At 40.8% G+C, this 20,195-nt stretch overlaps 1 protein-coding gene across 1 annotated transcript; it reads left to right on the top strand.

Annotated features, from left to right (window-relative positions):
* Window positions 1–9,131: 9,131 nt before the first annotated feature.
* Window positions 9,132–19,855, top strand: ARL14EPL (ARF like GTPase 14 effector protein like). The gene is made up of 4 exons (XM_084629587.1): window positions 9,132–9,186; window positions 16,635–16,757; window positions 19,116–19,255; window positions 19,611–19,855. Exons 1-4 carry the CDS (start codon window positions 9,184–9,186, stop codon window positions 19,831–19,833), a joined length of 489 nt encoding a protein of 162 aa, XP_084485713.1. The 5' UTR covers window positions 9,132–9,183; the 3' UTR covers window positions 19,834–19,855.
* The last annotated feature ends 340 nt before the right edge of the window (window positions 19,856–20,195 follow it).

The raw sequence follows: 20,195 nt of genomic DNA on the forward strand, positions 1-20,195 counted from the left end.
CTACTACTTCAGTTGACTGCCTGTTCTCCTCAAGTAGGTTCAGGGAAGCAGCAGGAAACAGGAAGCTTCCTGAGAAGCTGGTGTTAATCTGTCCAGGCTCCTGGGGGTGCTAGAGAGGTGCATAAGAGGCTTCTCTTCCTCTCTCTCCCTGCAGCTCCTGCTGCTTTCTGTTATTCCCTCTCACCTTTTCTCCTGCCTGCCTGTTATGTCTCTTGTGCCCGCCTTCCTCCAGCACAGCACTCCACCATCTCGGTGCATCTAGAGCAGAGAGAATACATATGCACCAGCAGGAGACACAATTTTCTACACTCTGGGTCCTAGTGGCGCCCTCCCAGTCTGGCACCTCAGGCAACTGCCTCAGTTCGCCTCATGGTAAGGCCAGCCCTGCAGGGGACCCAATTACAGCACAGCATTACCGGCTTGCCAATCCCAAAGATGAAAAACTCATGAGTCAGACCATGAAAAGCATGAGATGGTGTGTTTTGGGTTTTGATCTTTGAACGCCCCCTGCTCACCCCCAGTACTTGTGTGGCTCTCTCCCATGTTTATAGAGGAAGCTGATTCTGGCCCCCACTTCAGGTGCTCATGCTGGCAGCCTGGTGATGTGGAGCTTCCAGTTTCTTCCAAAACTCTAATTAATTAATTCTGTATCCCCCAGCCCAGCAATTAATTTGCACCTTCCCAGCCCCCAAGGTTGTAAGTGAAAGAAGAAATTGTAGGCATCACAGTGTGAGTGGAGAGGCTAGAGGTACTGGGGTGTGCGTATGGAGGGGACTGTAAGTATAGAGGTAGCAGGATGCTGTGTGGGGAAGGGATTGCTTGCGGCTAAAGGTTGGGGAAGTTTAGCTTTTCATCACAGAGAGACAGTAGGGAGTGTTATCTTCCTTTTTACTCCTCACAGCACTTGGTTAAAGCGAGCAAGCTTTGCAAAAATGACCATGGGTTGCTGGGCAGTTGCTTCCCCCACACTACAGGCACAGCAGCAAGCTCTTCTGTTTACCATCCTGGTTACCTCCTCTCCCTGTTCTCAGTGCAAAGAGAGATGAGCAAACACCAGGAAGAGACAGCTCTTGACTGGCTGAGTGTGTGCCACGGAGGAGCTGCCTGGGGGTGCAGGTTGCAGAGGCAGATGGGAAAAGGCTGTATGTATTTGTGTGTGGGCGTGCGTGTGGACTACAAGGGGACAGGTAGCTATTTGGGGTCTCCGTGGGCCGAAGAGTAGGTAGTTGTGGATACAAGAAGGAAAGTAGTGGGGAGAAAGGGGAACAGTTCCCTAAAGGAGAAACGAAATGGGATATTTATTGAGAAAGGGACCTGAAAAGGGCAGAGAGACAGACATTGAGATCAAGGAGAATAAAGACCCAAGGGAAGTGAGTCCAGGAAGAAAGTGAAAGGGAGGGTGCTCAGGCCACTGAGAGTGAAAGATTGCAGAAGAAAGAAGAGATCCAAAAGGGAAGAAAGCAGGAGCATGAGAGGTTATGAGGAGAGGTTATAAGCAGGTTATGAGGAGAATGGAGCAGTGAGTGATAGAAGAAGAGGGATCCATAGAGGGAGGGCAAGATGTTGGTCCCATCTATGCTATAAAATGTACCATGCATGTTATCCAGTTACAAATCAATCATACCACTGTTAGTAATCCCAAACAGCTCAGTGTTGCAGAAGACATGGGACCACACCATGTTGATTAACTTTGTTGGAGTTTTGATTTTCTGCAGAAGTCATGAAAACTGCTAAACATGGTTCTGACTTGTCTTCACTTCAGAATCAAATCTATTCCACTATTCTGGAGGAGAATTTTGTCTAAACATGGATCATTAATACAGAACCCTTTAAGGTCAGTCAAGCTTGTGCCAATCAGCATTTGATTGTCAGTGATAGTTACCAAAATTTACTCTAAAATTAGAAATTTAAATAATCAAAACAACTGCTTTTTATTTAAATGTCCCAGGTATTAATAACATTAAAATCATAGACAATTTTTTCTGCATCACACACATCCACTCCAAGGTATAGCATATTGTGAATCCCAAATATATGTTCTGCATGATTTTTAAACTGCTTTGTGATATCTTCTGAAATTCAGTTTAATTAGGTATAACTGTATGTGTTGGGATGAGATAAAGAGGAAAGTTACAGAAGGGTGTGTGTCAGAGCGAGAGATTGTAGGAGTCAGGGTATGAGTAAGGAAGGGGCCATCTTATCTATACTTTTTAACCAGGATCATTTAAAAGAATTCTGGCATGCTACCCTACTCAAAATCTATTCCCCATCCCAAAGGAGTTTCTACCAAAATGATCAGCAGAGAAACAGTTAACATTTTTCACATGGAACTTATCTTTGGGTTTCAGATTCAATATGTCATTGAAATAAATGGTGCATTCATAGCAATCTTGGTGCTATTGATTCAATCTGTCTATTTACAGACTCACACTATTGGTGCAAAAAACCCGAGGAGTACTTGTGGCACCTTGGAGACTAACAAATTTATTTGGGCATAAGCTTTTTTGGGCTAAAACCCACTTCATCGGATGCATGCAGTGGAAAATACAGTAGGAAGATTATATATAAACACACACAGAGAACATGAAAAAATGGGTGTTGCCATACCAACTGTAACGAGATCAATTAATTAAGGTGAGCTATTATCAGCAGGAGGAAAAAAAAACCTTTTTGTAGTGATAATCAGGATGGCCCATTTCAAACAGTTGACAAAAAGGTGAGAGTAACACTAGGGGAAAAATTAGCATGGGGAAATAGTTTTTACTTTGTGCAATGACCCATTCACTCCCAGTCTTTATTCAAGCCTAATTTAACGGTGTCCAGTCTGCAAATTAATTCCAATTCTGCAGTTTCTCATTGGAGTCTGTTTTTGAAGTTTTTTTTGTTGAAGAATTGCGACTTTTAGGTCTGAAATTGAGTGACCAGGGAGGCTGAAGTGTTCTCCCACTGGTTTTTGAATGTTATAATTCTTGATGTCTGATTTGTGTCCAATTATTCTTTTGCATAGAGATTGTCCGGTTTGGCCAATGTACATGGCACAGGGGCATTGTTGGCACACTATTGGCACATTGTTGGCACTATTGGTGCTCATTCAGAAAGTTTATTTGCAACCCTGAAGTCTAGAAGTTTAATTTTTTAAATGGAAAATTAAATACTACACCAGCCCTTGAGGCCACCAGAGAAGTGGCTGTGCACTGGGCCATTGTATTATTGTCTCACTGCAAGTCTTGAACTTCTGTGCTTGTGTTGCTTCAGTAACTCTTCCGTAACTTTTGGACTTGCATTTTCCAATCTCACTGGAACATTAATCAGCTGATCAGAAATTATTTTAGATGTTTTTTTTTAAACACAAAAGTGTATTCACACTGTACATAATTCAAAGGGTAGTCATGTGTCTCAAGCCTTCATCAGAAGGGCTGAATCTGATGAAAAGGAAAAAACAAGATGTTTGTAGCTGCTGTTAAAGATAGTGATGGCAGGGGAGAAGCAGTGTCTCTTACTGGCTCTCTTATGTCTCACTGGAAGAGACACTAAAATAATTTTATGAGATTTGTGATGTGCAGATCTGCTTCTAAATCTTGTTCCTTCAGGAGGAACAACATGTCTGCATGTTGAGTTGATTTTTTTAAAGCGGAATTAACAATCTGCGGGTATAAAGGATTTTTTTGCAACAAGTCATTTACAGTCTCTCCAGCTTTGGAAATCAGACTCATTAAAATTGTCCCATGGCTCTACAGGTGCTAGAGTTTTTTCTCCTCTTCTTTCTCCATAATGAGTATCATTAATTTGGGAGGAAAGACTTTGGAGTCAGAAATATGGGGGAGGGGAATTAGAGCAGTAGGGAGTGAGGACAAGGGGAGGGATATATTAGAAAACAGAGAGAACTTAGTTTAACGTTCCATACAGTGTTACATCTTCTAATTTTTCACATCCTATAATGAAAGCTCAGTGGATTATTTGATAATGAGAAAGGAACCTTACAAACTAACTTTAAACATTAAAAACTGCTGTTTAGTTTCCTACAATGCCCATTTTGTAATTGCTCTGGAACACTGTGGTGCAGACTATGCAGCAATGCTTATTAAAGCACACCTCAGCTGCACCAGAGGCATTAATTGGCAAAACACCAGTCAGTTGTGTCCTGTTGCTTTATCTAAGAATAACCAGGCAGCAGAAACAATGAGTGTTTCAGGTGCACAGCCAAGTTATTTTTTATTTCTATTTAATTTTACTGGGGAGGGTGTTTGCCTCACTTTTCCCCATTACAAACTGAAAGTGAAATTAGATAGTTCCATGTACCTGCAGAATAAATTCCTCCCAGTGTAGAGTGACCATATTTCCCTATGCTGAATACAGGACACCTGGTAAAATTGCTCGTATTCAAGTGAGTTCAACAGCAATCAATCAGAACTATGCAGTAGCCATCTCCACCCACCCACCCCCAACAGACTATAAGAACTCCAGGGCCCAGCAGGGAAAGGGGGGCCTCCGGCATAAGCGTAGTTTGACTTCTATTTTGGGGGCAGGGGCTAGCGGGGCTCAAGCTAGCTTCACATGATGGGTCCAGGGAGGGAATGCCATCTCCACTCTCTGATTCACCTCAGCAGGCCACCCAGCCTGTCTTGGTTGGAGATACAACCAAAAATTATAACTCAAAGGTGGCGGGCTCAACTCAAAAATTTTCAAAAACAGCTCAGGATGCAGGGAGGGAGTACCTAGGGGCTGTGTGTGGGCATGGGGATAGTTCAGGGAGCAGTAAGAGGGGTAGCTAGGGGCTGTGTGTGGGCGGGGATAGCTCAAGGTGCAAGGAGGGAGTAGCTAGGGGCTGTGTGCTGGGAGGGCTCCCCTATGGTCCCAGTTCCTGAGAACTCTGCCAGCCATGGAGCCAGGTCCCTGACTCCTGCAGCTCTTACCAGCTATGAGAGAAAAGGGGGCTGGGAGCTGAGGAGCAGCTTCAACCCCCTGCACCAGCAGCAGGAGAGGAGACACCAGCCCAAAAAGCAGCTGCTCCACACTGCCCGGCTCCAGGTTTCCGCCTCTGAACTGGCCAGGAGGTGGGGAGAGAAGGAGGTGTCGGGGCTGTGGACCTGTCCCCAGGACAGTCCTGCACTTGCACTGCAGTTTTGGGAGCCAACATCCTTGTCGTCCACCCCCCCAACTCTGCCCAGGAGCTTGGAGGGCTTCTACTCCATAAGGAGCACTGAGGATCTGGGATTCAGCTCTGCCACTCCTGGCTTCAGCCCCGGAGGGGGCAGGTGCCCATCGGGGATTGGGGCTTTAGCCCCATGGCTCCTGCCTTCAGCCCCGCGGAAGCTGACAGGGCTCAGGCATTCAGCCCTGCAGCTGCTGGCTTCAGCCCAGTGGCAGGCACAGCAGAATGAGGCTTCAGCCTCACGGAGGGTGCTGGGGCTCAGGCTCTGGGTTTCAGTATTGGTGTACAGTGGCCCCCATTGAGAACCCCTGTCAAGGTTCCTTCCCCAATCTGAACTCTAGGGTACAGATGTGGGGACCTGCATGAAAACCCACTAAGCTTATTTTTACCAGCTTAGGTTAAAACTTCCCCAAGGTACAAACTATTTTACCTTTTGCCCTTGGACTTTTTTTTGCTACCACCAACCATCTAACAGATATATAATAGGGAAAGAGCCTGCTTGGAAACGTCTTTCTACCCAAAATCCTTCCAAACCCTACATCCCCTTTCCTGGGGAAGGCTTGATAAAAATCCTCACCAATTTGCACAGGTGAACACCGACCTAAACGCTTTAATCTTAAGAACAATGAAAAAGCAATCAGGTTCTTAAAAGAAGAATTTTAATAGAAGAAAAAGTAAAAAAAATCACCTCTGTAAAATCAGGATGGTAAATACCTTACAGCGTAATCAGATTCAAAACAGAGAATCCCTCTAGGCAAAACCTTAAGTTACAAAAAGACACAAAAACAGAAATATACATTCCATTCAGCACAGCTTATTTTCTCAGCCATTTAAACAAAACAGAATGTAACGCATGTCTAGCTAGATTACTTACTAAGTTCTAAGACTCCATTCCTGTTCTGTTCCCGGCAAAAGCATCACACAGACAGAGAGAGCATTTGTTTCTCCCCCCCTCCACCTTTGAAAGTATCTTGTCTCCTCATTGGTCATTTTGGTCAGGTGCCAGCGAGGTTATCCTAGCTTCTTAACCCTTTACAGGTGAAAGGGTTTTTCCTCTGGCCAGGAGGGATTTTAAAGGTGTTTACCCTTCCCTTTATATTTATGACAACCCCTGCTTTAGATTGTCACCCCTCACCATGTAAAAACACCCCTACTCCTCCCACACACACATACACATGGCTGCCTCTCCTCCTACTTGATGTGACCTCTTTCTGCCTCTCCACCAGGCCTGAGGCCACCATGTGCTCTCTCTTATGAGTCACTGCCTACCCACACTCACCTGACAGCCGCAAACAAGGCGCGCCTGGGGCTGTGCTGACTGCTGACTGACCAGCAGGAGGAGTGGAAAATATGGGACAATTTGCCCGTTTTTTTTTTAAAAAGGCAGGACACCTGCAAGAGGGCTTAAATACGGGACTGTCCTGTTAAAAATGGGACGGATGTCACCCTATCCCAGTGCAAAGTTTATCTTTTAAATGTCATACTTACATGCATAAACAAGACAAGTAAGGTGGTAGCAATCTAGTTTCTCATCAGAATGATGTTTAGGTTATAGCTCTAAATAAAATAAAATAGAAGAGGATAGCCTGTATCCTTTAACTTAGCTTGGTAGTTAGTGAGCCTGCAAAACTCCCACCTACCGTTGCTGAAATGGCCCCAAGAAGACTTGTTAGACCATGGGTCATCCAAGAGGGTAGGGAATTTGACCAGTGATCTGGCCAACAGAAGGCCTTGGAGCACTTTTGGCAGTTAGACTGTGCCAGCACTAGCCAGGAAAGGAAAGCTGCCTCCTCATCCTGTCTGAGTTACCTGAAAGCCTAAGCCTCATTCAAAGATCCAGGAGATATGGGGTGTCGTTGTGTGGAAATTGGGACTGGAAATAGGTAGATTGGAGTGGAGAAAAGTAGTCCCGTGGCTGTTGGAGGAAAGCCAAGAAGCTTAAAAGAAGCTTAAACCTTTAAAGCCAAGAAGCTTAAAACTTTAAAGAACCAGGTATTTAGAAATATAGCTGCTTATGTATTAAATAGTTTCTGTACTTTCCTCCCTTGTTCTTTATTATTATGGACATCTGTATCACATCATACAAGACATGTTCATAATCCCGCATGCTCTTGCACAGGGGGGAAAATCCTGGCCCCCTGAATTTAAAGGGAGTTTTGTCATTGGCCTCAATGGGGCTAGGATTTTACCCAGGATTTTACTTTGTGTGCACCCATACCTACAGGCTGACGCAGACACAAAGAAAGTACTTGTGTTATTTTCAGTGGATTGCAGGTTGCTACTTAACATGATTCGCGTGTCATAATTCATGATCACTCACAGTCATGCAAAAAGTTAAGACTCGTGTGCTGACTGGCACTGTGTACTTAGCAATAACGGAGTGGAAGAGGCTGAATGAGAGGAAAATGATCAATCTGAGATTTTACACATAAAACACTAAATTCAGTTTTAATTGTTGCACTAATAGACACGATAACTATTGTTTCTCCTTACTCTAGATCCACAGAGAAACCTTCATTTTCAGATTCAGGCAACTTGAGATGTATTGTGAAAAATGAGAGAATAAAACCAACTGGGGGTAACTCTTTTTCTCTCCTGCTATTGTAGAAAGGATTAAATTACAGTCAGGAGTGCCTTGGAGATTTAATAATTTTTCCCCTAGAGAGATTTGTGATTTATTTTTCAAGACAAAGGAACCTGAATGCAATACACTATGACTATCCACACGGTGTCTTTTAAATGTGTTTGGTAAACTATTTCCTCTAAATTTTATGTCAGCATTTGATTTTAATAATGGTCAGAGGAAAAGAAAATAATATAACCAGGAATTTACAATGGGTTAAATTAGCTTCTTCTAAGGCTGAGCTGTAGCAAATGCTTTAAAGAGGGAATGGAATGAGCTAATGAAGATTCCAGGATTTGTGCTGGACTTACCAGAAGTATTTGTTTGCACACAGAGGAGAATTTAGTGTGATGTCAGTACACTGACTAATCGCCAATCTTTAAAATTTATGGGGTTTTGATCATCTTAAACTTGTTCTCTCAAAGTGACAGGAAAAAGTGATAGGAAAAGTCATCGATGATCTTAATATACTGGAGATTTGAAAAACTCCCCAGTGTCAGAATCAGTGTGAATTGTTTCTTTTGGTCTTATGGTAAAATAAACTACAAATCAAAGGCAATCAATGAAAGTGTGATGGAGTTGCAACATTTTAGAGACTTGGGAAAAGTCTGTTTACTTAATTGATGACTTTAAGCTGCAAGAGGTGGCTGTTAGTTTGTATGATATTTTATGTAACTTATTTCGTGTGGTAAAATATTGTCCTATTATTACCATGTTGTTTTCTTTATAGCAACCTTTTTTAAAAGTGTAAATATGATTGTGGTCTTATTGGTTATTTTCAGTTTTAAAAAAGGCCTAAAAGAGTTTTGCATAGTATATATACCATAAAGAAGATACATGCACACAAGAAATGAAGTTTTAACAGATTTCTCAGTTTTATGTGTTGTATGCTAAGTATTTAAAAGGACTATAAATAACGCGGTGAGGATGAGGTCCTTTAAGACTTTTACCTGGCATTGTCTTCAGCGCTGTCCTCCTGGGACCATTATTTTGATGCTTGGTCTTCTGTTTCAGTCACTCTGGGGCTGATGTCAGGATCTCATTATCAGAGCACTTTTGCAGCAGTAAACCTAGAGTAATCTTTCTTCTGTGTGCCAGGCTGTTTGGTTGGTAAGTACAATTTTAAAATTTTGGAAAACCTTTTTTTCCTCAATAACTGATTTGAGTTGGAAATATAACCCTTCAAACTGCAATTTTTCATAGGAAGAATTTAGCACGCCTCTCCTATTTGTTAGATGAAGCCCAGAATGAAAAAATGATTGTTTGGATCATCCTGTAGAATTCAAACCCAATGAAAAGGCCTATCATATCCTGCTATGGCGGAAATAACCAAGAAAAGGATGTATGGGGGACAAAATCTCCACAAGGAGTCTATTGCAGAGTGTCTGTTTTGTTGTTCTGTTGGGAGATGGTGAGTGTTGCTTTCCCCATTCCTCCCATAGAATGGGCCATTGTTCTGTCTCTACATCTTATTGAATCTCCAGGATACTGGCAGAACCTCAGGAGGCAGGGGCTATCCCTCCATATGTTGTCTGCTTCCATGCTGGCTCTGGAGTCTCCTCCTGCTCCCAGAAAGCACAACTCCATTTGGAACTATGCTGCCAGGGAATCACTAAATGGTGGCTCACCCCCAGAACACCATCCCCCATCACATTCACATAAAGCATTTCCAAGTGCAAAGAAGGGCTGTGGAAAAATTCATTCATTCTCATGCTGGATTAAATTTATGTCCAGTTTCCTGCAGAGTTTTAGAGAGGCGTGACGTATGTGTCATAACATCAGCTGCTGATCCCTGGGCCCACAGAGCTCTCTGCAGGTTTGGGGCCAGGAAGAAGATGGTACTACAGAAACAGCTGAGCCCAATCTACCTTTGTGGGGGATGGGGGTAGATCTGTGAGGAGAGTCTTCTCTGTACTGGTTCAATGAAAGGAGTGATCAGGCTTAAATAGTTTAGGCTAAATTCAGCCCCTGTTTACACCAGTGTGACTCTAATGGAGTGTACTAATATTATTAAGAATCTTGTAATTATGTAAAAGTAATTTAAAATTAATATGTACTTTCACTGTGAAGATACCAAGCAGCCTGTAACGATGAAGAACTCTGTTCACTATATCTTCTACCAGCTGAAGTATTTAGACAGCACAGTCTGCAAGACCCATGAATAACAAGTAACAATAATAAATCCTTGAAATAGCAAAGAGGAACATTTTCCTTTGTAAAAATCATAAATTAATGTTATGCCTTCCAACTCCAAACATTTCCTGATGCAATGCTCTTTCTGACCAGAAACATCTGCCTCTTTGACAACATCTCCAGATCTCTTTTTACATTACTTCTCCATTCTGTCTTCGGTCAGGTTAGCACTGTCTTCCGTCTTTGTTTAAGTTAGCAAACATTATATCCTTTACAGAGGTCACGTTGTCTGGTAACATTGAGAAATGCATGTTCACAGGAATGAAATACTTATTCACATCAAGTTGTGTGCAAAGTCAGTGTTTCGAGAGGGAGGTGGAATGGAAGGAGGTGGAATAGAACTGACTGCTTTCCTTGTACACACAGATTTCAAAATGGAAATCCAAAGGGACATTAATGCTGCTTGAAGGCCTGGCTAGATTGGAGGGATGTCGTGAGGGAGGGAAAAGAAGGGCCTGGTATGGAAAAAATTGAGATTAGAACCATTGAATTAGAGATCTGGCTAAGGAGCAGATTCTTTTGTTCTTCTCTCCTCCCTTTCACTTCACTGCAAGGCAGCTTATTAAGTGCTTTTCCTGCTATGCCTCAACTTCTTCCTCTTGCCCTGCAGGGGTGCTATAAGCAGGGAATCTGAAGGCATTCGCCTTCTTAGCTGGTTCTTTCAGCTCCCTTCCTCTCTGCAGTCACTTATAGGAGAAAAATAAGGCAGGTAAAGTAGAGAGCGTCCCCTGCCCCCCACCCCAAGGGTCCCAAGAGAGATCCCTGAAGGGGAGGGACTTAAGCAGTGTGGAGACAACCACCCCACAGAGATGGGGTCCTTGAGAGACCATTGCCGCAGGATTGCGGGAAATCTGAGACACTATCCACCACCAGGAGGAAATGACCAGAGAGACCCCAAATAGAGGACTTAAAAAACCCTCCATGTCAAAGTGTCAGAGACCCCAAGTATCAGAGGGGTAGCCATGTTAGTCTGTAGCCACAAAAACAACAAGGAGTCTGGTGGCACCTTAAAGACTAACAGATTTATTTGGGCATAAGCTTTTGTGGGTAAAAACCCCACTTCTTGTATCTGTAATTTTCACTCCATGCATCTGAAGAAGTGGGTTTTTTACCCACAAAACATATGCACAAATAAATCTGTTAATCTTTAAGGTGCCACTACAGACCCCAAGTGTGGGACACTCTGAGAGATCCACGAGCAGATGGGGAAGGCTCAAAGCTCCTCAACATGGAGGAGGCCCTTGGAGATGCCCCTAGGGGGAAGTGAGGGGCAGAGAGATCCTCAGCCGACTGGGGAGAGCACTGAGATGTTCCCCAGCAGGCAGAGGATGGAGGAATGAATAGGTGATTGATGGGGAATGGTGGGTGCGAACTGTGTGTGCCGCACGGGTGATTCTACTGTATTCAGATTCTTATACTGTGCCCATCACCCTGATTTCTCAGCACTTTCCAAAGGTGCCTTAAGTGGCAAGGCCAGCATCTGTCACCTGCAAGTCTCTCTCCCTTTATCCTTCTGGGGGAAAGCTGTGTGACAGTGAGCGATGGAGGAGTGGGGAGAGAATGAGTGAGTGAGTGTGTTGGTTGGCTGATTATGTGAGTGAGTCCGTAGGTGTTTTATTAGCAGAGGGAGTGATGTGGTTTTTATGTTAATCATAAAAGTAGACTCCAAGTATAAGCAAAAATAGTGCAAAATGAAAAAGTGTGGGTTTAACAGGCAGAGTTTTCACCTCAGTTATCGTTTAGAGCCTCCAGTACGTTGGTGAATTGTTATGCTGCTGTCTGGAATGATAGAAATGCAGCATATATTATTGCGACACATCTTTTGGAGGTCCATAAAATATGACAAACTATAGCACCCATACCAGTTAATTTGCTTACACAGTGAAAGCTTTTAAAAAATTGCTTGACCATGACTTTATATTGCCTGTGTAGAACAACAGTGACACCGACTGGCAAGTTAAGTTAACGACCTGTACATGTATTCTCCACATCCATAGGATATCACTGATGGCTCCTATTTGCTTTGTGAAAATGTTGGTCTGTGTTTTTATATTCCAGAGAGTAATTTACTGTTTCAATAGCTTAGTGACAATTCCTTAAAATGGTTATTCTTTGATGTCTTCATGTAACGATTTACCCAAAATGTGTTGGAGTGTCTGGAGATCATCATTTTGCGCTTGAAAATATGTAGCTTGGCTGTACTGTAACATTCCTGCTCCTGAATAGCAAAAGACGAAACTTAAGACTTAAGTATTTATTAAGATTATACAGCAGAGACCCTGGACTTATGCAGCACTGCCCTCAAGTTCTCTCTTCCTCATCGCCCGTTCAGCAGTCGTCCAACCAGTACAATATGCCCTGATGTTATTTATTTATTTAAGTTGATACTGAACTAAACCTATTTTAAGGGGACACGTGGAGCTTTTGAGACACAGGAATATATGGGAAGCAGTTTTGGTTTTTGGCATCCAGGAGGCAGTTGAGGCTTTTGGTACTGCAAAGGGAAAGTATCTCTTCTTACTTTCCTCCTTTCCTCCTTACTTTCCTCTCACTAGGGAGATGACTTTAAATTTGGGAGAGGGGTTTGAATTCCTTGTTCCTCATCTCTTCAGCTAGTTGCCACTCTATACTCTGCCCCAAAATCTGCCACTACTTCCTGCAACAATGGATGAGCACATTAGCTTCCTTCTGCTTTAAAGATTAACAGGAAATAGTTAACAGTGTTGTCATTTAAATTGTGGTCACTGGGCTTCAGAATCAACACCCCATTGTGATGAAGTGGAATCTTCTTTCAAAGTTATTGTTTCTGGCTGTCTTTAGCAGAAGGCATTACATCTGTAGCACCTGGTTCACATCTTGAAGGTTTTCTTCACAACCATATTAAGCTACAGACTTTTTATGATTTTAAGTGAAAGGTTCAGCTGTGGAGCTCAATTCATCTGAAATTTCAAAAGAATGCAGAATTATGTGATTATTTATGCAGCTGCATAAACATATTAAACTTAGGGTCCTGCTTAAACATTTCAGATAGGAAAAATGTAAATGACCATTGGTAGTTCAGGAATCATTTTAAAAATGTGAGCCCAGAACAATGGCCTAAGTATCTTTTGAGGAATATTATTCTTGCCCTGCAAAATAGCCTTCTTAGTTTATTTCAGTAAATAAAAGGTAAAGGAACTAAGGTCAAACTGTTCAAATGTTGGTGCCTAAAATCAAACACTTACAGCCATATTTAGTTAACTAGATAAAATAGAAATAACAAGTAATTTATAATAAAATTTAATTAACAGCTGATAGGTGCTCAGCACCTCTGAACTTCTGACCATTTATTTTTGTGCTTAAACATTGATTTAGGTATCTAACTTGAGGCACCCAAGTTTGAAAAGTTTGGCCAAAATTTTAGAATAAAACTAATGTACTACAATTACAGTTCATCATATATACCCTATATGAGATGACTAGCTTGTATGAGTAACAAACCTTATACAACATTAAAAATTCCGTATTTTAAATGGATTCTATCTTAATGAGCAATAGAGTAACTTTTCTGTATCAAGAATTAAGATTTTAGAAGATAAATTGTCTCACCTGTAGCCCAGTCCCAAAATAGGAAGATTGCAGCAATTGCTTTGTTTCCAAAAGAATAAGAACAATTGTCTGTTTTGAGATTAGATGAGGAAAAAGTGGAGTTGATGACATTTATTGTAAATTTGAATTTATTTTTTGCTGATGGACTGTTGAGTAACTCCATTTTGTTGTGTCAGGGTTTTTCCCATTTGTTGTGTTTATAGGAGGTTTATAATGAATTTTCCAGTTTCCATAATGTCCTTTTGAGACATTGAATCCAGATAAGACCACGCCAGTTTCCTCAATAGTGGTCTTATGTGCCTGAATTTTTGATATTATGCGGGAGGGTCACAGACCAACAGTCTCTGTAATATGGAAAATACAAAATATTTTTAAATTGCTGGCTTAAGCAGGACTTTTCCAAGTTGGTGTTTACTAACAGTAACCCAATACAAAGTTGATTGGATCAAGTTGCATAGCACCAAGGTAGGCTTTGCATCTGTTTTGTCTAAAGACCTTGGACGGAAAGTTTCAAGGCAGAGTGATTAACACTATAAATGGTTTGAATTAAGGGTTAGGCTGAGAAGCCTCTGGTTTTTTTGGGGTCAACAAGACATCAGAGGCAGACTGTCATTTCAGAATCTTCAGGGCTTCGGAGAGCAAGTCATGGCATCAACAAACAGACCAGCTCAGCCTTTGACCAATCTCTGCCAGCACCCAAAGAAGTTCTGTTAGTGAGAAGTGTTTTGCCAGCAGAATATCATTGTCTGCACTCCTGCTCAGTAAAAGCCCAGAAGACTGAGAGAGCTGAAGCGTTTGCAAACATTTTAAATACCTTATTTTTCCCTTTTCTGTTCTTTGTCTTTTGCTTTTATTAAGTGGGAGAGGTCTTAGCCTTTTTATTTTCTTTATTTTTAGGGTGTGGAAGTGAAAGTGTGGCTGTGTGCATGCACATCCACATGGGGAAAACACCAAAAAGAAAAGTTCCCCAGGTCTAAACAGCCCTAAATTTTTTGATAAAGACACTCATTACAGTGTGCTCTGTATTTAAAAGTCTTGAGAGACTTTAGATTGTCACCTGCAATTTCTAGTACATAAACTTCTGCTTAAGGAGAGTGTTCTGTTAAAGGTTTGTATTATAATATTGGTGTTGGGGACAGGGAAGGAAAAGATTAGCTTCCACATGAGAACTGAAGTCTAAAAACAGGAGTACTTGTGGAACCTTAGAGACTAACAAATTTATTAGAGCACAAGCTTTCGTGGGCTACAGCCCACTTCATCGGGTGCATTGAATGGAACATATAGTAAGAAGATATATATATACACATACAGAAAAGGTGGAATTTGCCATACAAACTGTAATAGGCTAATTAATTAAGATGAGCTATTATCAGCAGGAGAAAAAAACTTTTGTAGTGATAATCAAGATGGCCCATTTAGACAGTTGACAAGAAGGTGTGAGGATACTTAACATGTGGAAATATATACAATATGTGTAATGACCTACTACAGGACAGGTCCAACAAAGAAAATAACAGAACGCCACTAGCTGTCACCTTCAGCCCCCAACTAAAACCCCTCCAGCACATCATCAAAGATCTACAACCTATCCTGAAAAATGATCCCTCACTCTCACAGATCTTGGGAGACAGACCAGGCCTCGCTTACAGACAGCCCCCCAACCTGAAGCAAATACTCTCCAGCAACCACACACCACACAACAAAAACACTAACCAAGGAACCTATCCTTGCAACAAAGCCCGATGCCAACTCTGCCCACATATTTATTCAAGTGACACCATCATAGGACCTAATCACATTAGCCACACCATCAGGGGCTCATTCACCTGCACATCTACCAATGTGATATATGCCATCATGTGCCAGCAATGCCCCTCTGCCATGTACATTGGCCAAACTGGACAGTCTCTATGCAAAAGAATAAATGGACACAAATCTGACATCAGGAATCATAACATTCAAAAACCGGTAGGAGAACACTTCAACCTCTCTGGCCACTCAGTACAAAACTTAAGGGTGGCAATTCTGCAACAGAAAAGCTTCAAAAACAGACTCCAATGAGAAACTGCTGAGCTTGAATTAATATGCAAACTAGATACCATTAACTTGGGTTTGAATAGAGACTGGGAATGACGGGGGTCATTGAACATATTGAATCTATTTCCCCATGTTAAGTATCCTCACACTTTCTTGTCAACTGTCTAAATGGGCCATCTTGATTATCATTACAAAAGTTTTTTTTCTCCTGCTGAAAATAGCTCATCTTAATTAATTAGCCTCTTACAGTTTGTATGGCAAATTCCACCTTCTCTCTATGTATATATATATATCTGTATATATCTATCTTCTTACTATATGTTCCATTCTATGCATCCGATGAAGTGGGCTGTAGCCCATGAAAGCTTATGATCTAATAAATTTGTTAGTCTCTAAGGTGCCACAAGTACTCCTGGGTTTTTTTTTGTGGATACAGACTAACGCGGCTGCTACTCTGAAACCTGAAGTCTAAAAGGAAGTTGGGTAATAGCTCTGAGATTGAGATTCAGACATTAGGTAATAGTTTACTTTCAATATTAGGCTTTTTAACCAGATTCAAATTACACATTTGATTGACCATGGTAAAATTATTTAATTGGGATATATACCCAGCTGCACAGCCACATTCTCAGGCTCCTTAGAATTTATATGAGGATCAATTATTTTTTATATTGATTTGATGATCTAACTCCAATCCAGTATTTAAACTACCTTGCTTGATTTGTTGATTTGATCTTTATTTAATTCTGATTTGGCAGTGTTTTATTTTTAGTTAGTTTATTAATACCAGCTTACCTTTGGTGATAGGTTTCTAGGTTTTATATTAGTTTGTTTCAGAATTTTAATAACATTTCTAAAATAGAATCTGATACTGACACACTTTTTTCAGTAAGCAATGTGGGTCCAGAACCTTTGAGGGTCTGAGATGGATACCAGCTGGTCAATTTAAAAGTTTGACCAGCTCCCTGTCATAAGTCTGTGGTTCTCATACCTGTATATATCTCTTTAAAGTGTTCAGTTTTTGATGTTTCATTTTTTTAGTGTCTTGAAATGAGCGATCATTTGGAAGAAAATTGTACTGAGAAAAGCAATTCTGCCCATGAGGAACCTGCAGAAGCACATGCCCCTCCTGCTAAGGATTGTCAAATAGCACAGAAGCAACTGGTATGACTTCTGAAGTACTGTGTTACTGATCAGGGCATTGGAACAAATGTGCAATTATAAGTAAAGGCAAATAGTGAAATGACAGTAATACATGTGCAGATACTTAACAGAGTGTTTAGAGCCATTCAGAGTTCTGGCATTAGCAAGGGAGGATGCAGGAAAGTGGGACAGTCCTCTCAACAGGAAGTAATCTTTGTAATTAATTTTACCCTGAGTTCTGGAAGGGATTCCTTATGTTTGGCATTTCAGCCTCCATTATTGTCTGTTATTTGCTTCCAGTTGGAACGTTTGTAACCTATGAGTAGGGACTGCATTTTAACAGTAAAACCCAATTTCTACCCACAAAATTTAAATGTCTACATGTGGCCAGCTGATGAGGGTGTCCCACTGCTTATCAGAAGTTGATGTTAGCCAGCTTGCAAATAAAAGTTGGCTATTGGACATGTGCCACAACAACAGAGAATCTGCTTAAGCTCCCATTGCTACCACCAGTGTGGAGTGACTGGAACCCGTCCCTGGGAGCACATTGTTGTTAAAAAATTAATATAGACTGTGATTGAAACAATATGGTGGAGTCTGAAATGAAGATGATGGAAGCTGATTCACATAAATTTATGTTTGAGAAGATAAGATTAATTTATAAATAAAATAATCTACTGTTACAGAAATCTTGAGAATCCCAAATAAATGTTACCACCTTGCACCTTGTGTCATCATTTATGACATCATGTGTGTAGTGAGTGAAAAGTAGGTGTAAAATGCTACTGTTCTGACTGGTAACATTTTATGCTTACTCGCAATTGCATTGTACTGGTGTAAATGACAAACCAAGTTGTAGGACATTGGAGAATAAGGCCCATTCTTAACCCCCCAAAACAGTTTAATCCGATTGTAAATCCAGATTTCCAGCAAAAATACAATAAAATAACCCTGCTAAAGTACTGTCAATCTCTATGAATTGTTTGCTTTGGTTCCTCCACTCTTCTCCTTTCTTCATACACTTCAGTCCTGCGAGTTGTTCTTTCCTGCCCTAATGATCTTCCATACCTTCTCCTTGCCCCCAGATTCTTCTTGGAGAGATAGGCCATGGAGAGCTGAGGGAACAGAGGCGGGTAAGGGAACAGAAAGAATGATCCAGCTCAGATTAGAACAGTGACAGTATTTTCTTTTACATTGTAGGCTACTGAATTACTACCTTAAAGGCACATTGTGTACTTTAGTGGACCTTCATTTTATTGTTTAATGTTGCAATAATGCTTTCCTAATTATTGCAACATTAATAATTATTTTCAGAATAATTGCAAATGATGCAATATCTTTATTAAAGGGTTTTTTTTCAGATGTTGAGATATATATTCATATTGTAAGAACTGTCCGAGAAACTGTAACTTGAAGAATGCAAAATTAGGTTCACAGGGGAGAATTTGGAGAAGAGCTAATATAACATAGATGAGGGCCTAGACCAGTCAGAAAGATCTTATGGGTAATTGGTAGGGATCAGGCAACATAGATATAAACAAGGGACAGGGCAGAAAGGCTCCAAACAGCATTGTGAATGAGCTATGAAAGTTTGAAAGGGTGTATTACTGAGAGGCAGAAATCAAACAATCTTTCAGCAACTCTGTTTCTGTTAGAATTTCTGTTTTGAAACTCGTTCTGATTCAAAGGAAAACACACAATGGCAACAGTATCTAACTGCAAAATATTTTAGAAAATGCAATGTCTGCTTTCTTAGATGGCATTTTTGATGTGGTCCAATCTCTCTGACAGAAAGTGAACAACACAAGTGCTAAGCTCCCTCTTTCCTGTTCTTGAATTCACTCTAGCTAGGCCTTTACAGGAAGGGAGTGTTTCTGTCCACGGTGATAATTTTTCAAAAACCAAGAGAAAAACAACCAATATAATCTTTGTGGTGAGGTACTACAACCTGAGCTCTCTGGGTATGTCTACACTGCAGCTGGGAGAGAACCTCCCAGGTCTGGCAGACAGACCTGCACTAGTGAGGTTTGATCCAGCACACTAAAAATAGCAGTGTGGACATTGCAGCTTGAGCTGTCATGTCATGCTTACCCACCTTCTTTCTCTGCATTCACACCTGCATAAAATTGGCTATGCCCTCCTCTGTTAGTTGACAGAATGGGCCTTGGGCATAATTGGTTAAAAAATTAATAGATGGGTGAACGGTTTTTAAATGGGACTATGCTACAGTAGGTCAGGTTTTTGCCTTACATGCCAATCACTGTGTCCTTTTATATTTTTATTAAGAAGATTAAAACTAGCAAACATATATGGCAGTAAATAAAAAAATTCTGGTTAGCTTTGGTGTTTATAATCTTTCCTTTGTTTGTTCATTCATAGCAGCAAATAGAGCGGCAACTAAAATGCTTAGCGTTTCAAAACCCAGGACCTCAGGTAGCCGACTTCAACCCTGAAACTAGAGAGCAGCAGAAGAAAGAGCGTATGGCAAAGATGAACCAAGATTTTTTTTATAAACACAAGTAAGACAGTATCTTTGATTTATTATATGTCTTTTGAAATTGAGATGTTTACTCAATATACAGAAAATTAAAAAACAAATATTTTCATAGACCTTGTTTAAAATGTGAATATTTAGCAGAGTAAATAGACTTTCTCTATTTAGTTTAATAGAAGTTTGACTTATTTTTGTGGCACACATTACTTAACATTTAATAACTGTCTATTACTATCAGAATCTTATATTGGCATTTCGCTATGTTGCAAGAGTGTTCAGAAGAAAGTACTTGCTCCTATGTAGATTTTTCCTCATTAGCTTACTTCAGTCATTGAGCGTGTTTGAAATATTCTCTGAAGGTCACTGTTTTTCTCTAACAGAACTATGAAGAAGTATGACAAACATGGCAGGCTGCTTTGTAATAACATGGATTTGTGTGACTGCCTGGAGAAGAACTGCCTGGGTTGCTTCTATCCGTGCCCTAAGTGCAATTCGAACAAATGTGGACCAGAATGTCGCTGTAATAGAAAATGGGTTTATGAGAGAATTGAGACTGAAGCTGGTGAAGTGATCAGCATGTTACCATTTTTTGTCCCTGAATGATGTTTTTCTGCTAGCTTTTGTAACTGAGCAATGTTTTTCTTTTCATTCTTTTTTATTTTTTAACCTTTAATAAAACTGAATTTTGGTTTTGTGAAAGGGGCTGTATTGACTTGGCTAAAGTACCTGTTGGTGGTGCTCATGCGCCTTTCTCTGCCTCACCAATATGCCTTAATCCTCACCATTAGGGACAAGTATATATTTCATTCTCCTTAATCCTTGGCAACTTTGCTGAGGCAGCTAACAAGGTCTTCCTAAGTCTTTACTTTTTAAAATTACAGGTATCAGGAATGCTGTGGTCAGACAACATCCTTACTCTGGAAAACAGGATCACATTGCTTTGATTTTTTTCCTCATTAATTTTT

This window comes from Lepidochelys olivacea, assembly GCF_965140295.1.
Source record: "Lepidochelys olivacea isolate rLepOli2 genome assembly, chromosome: 5".
Lineage (NCBI taxonomy): Eukaryota > Metazoa > Chordata > Testudines > Cheloniidae > Lepidochelys > Lepidochelys olivacea.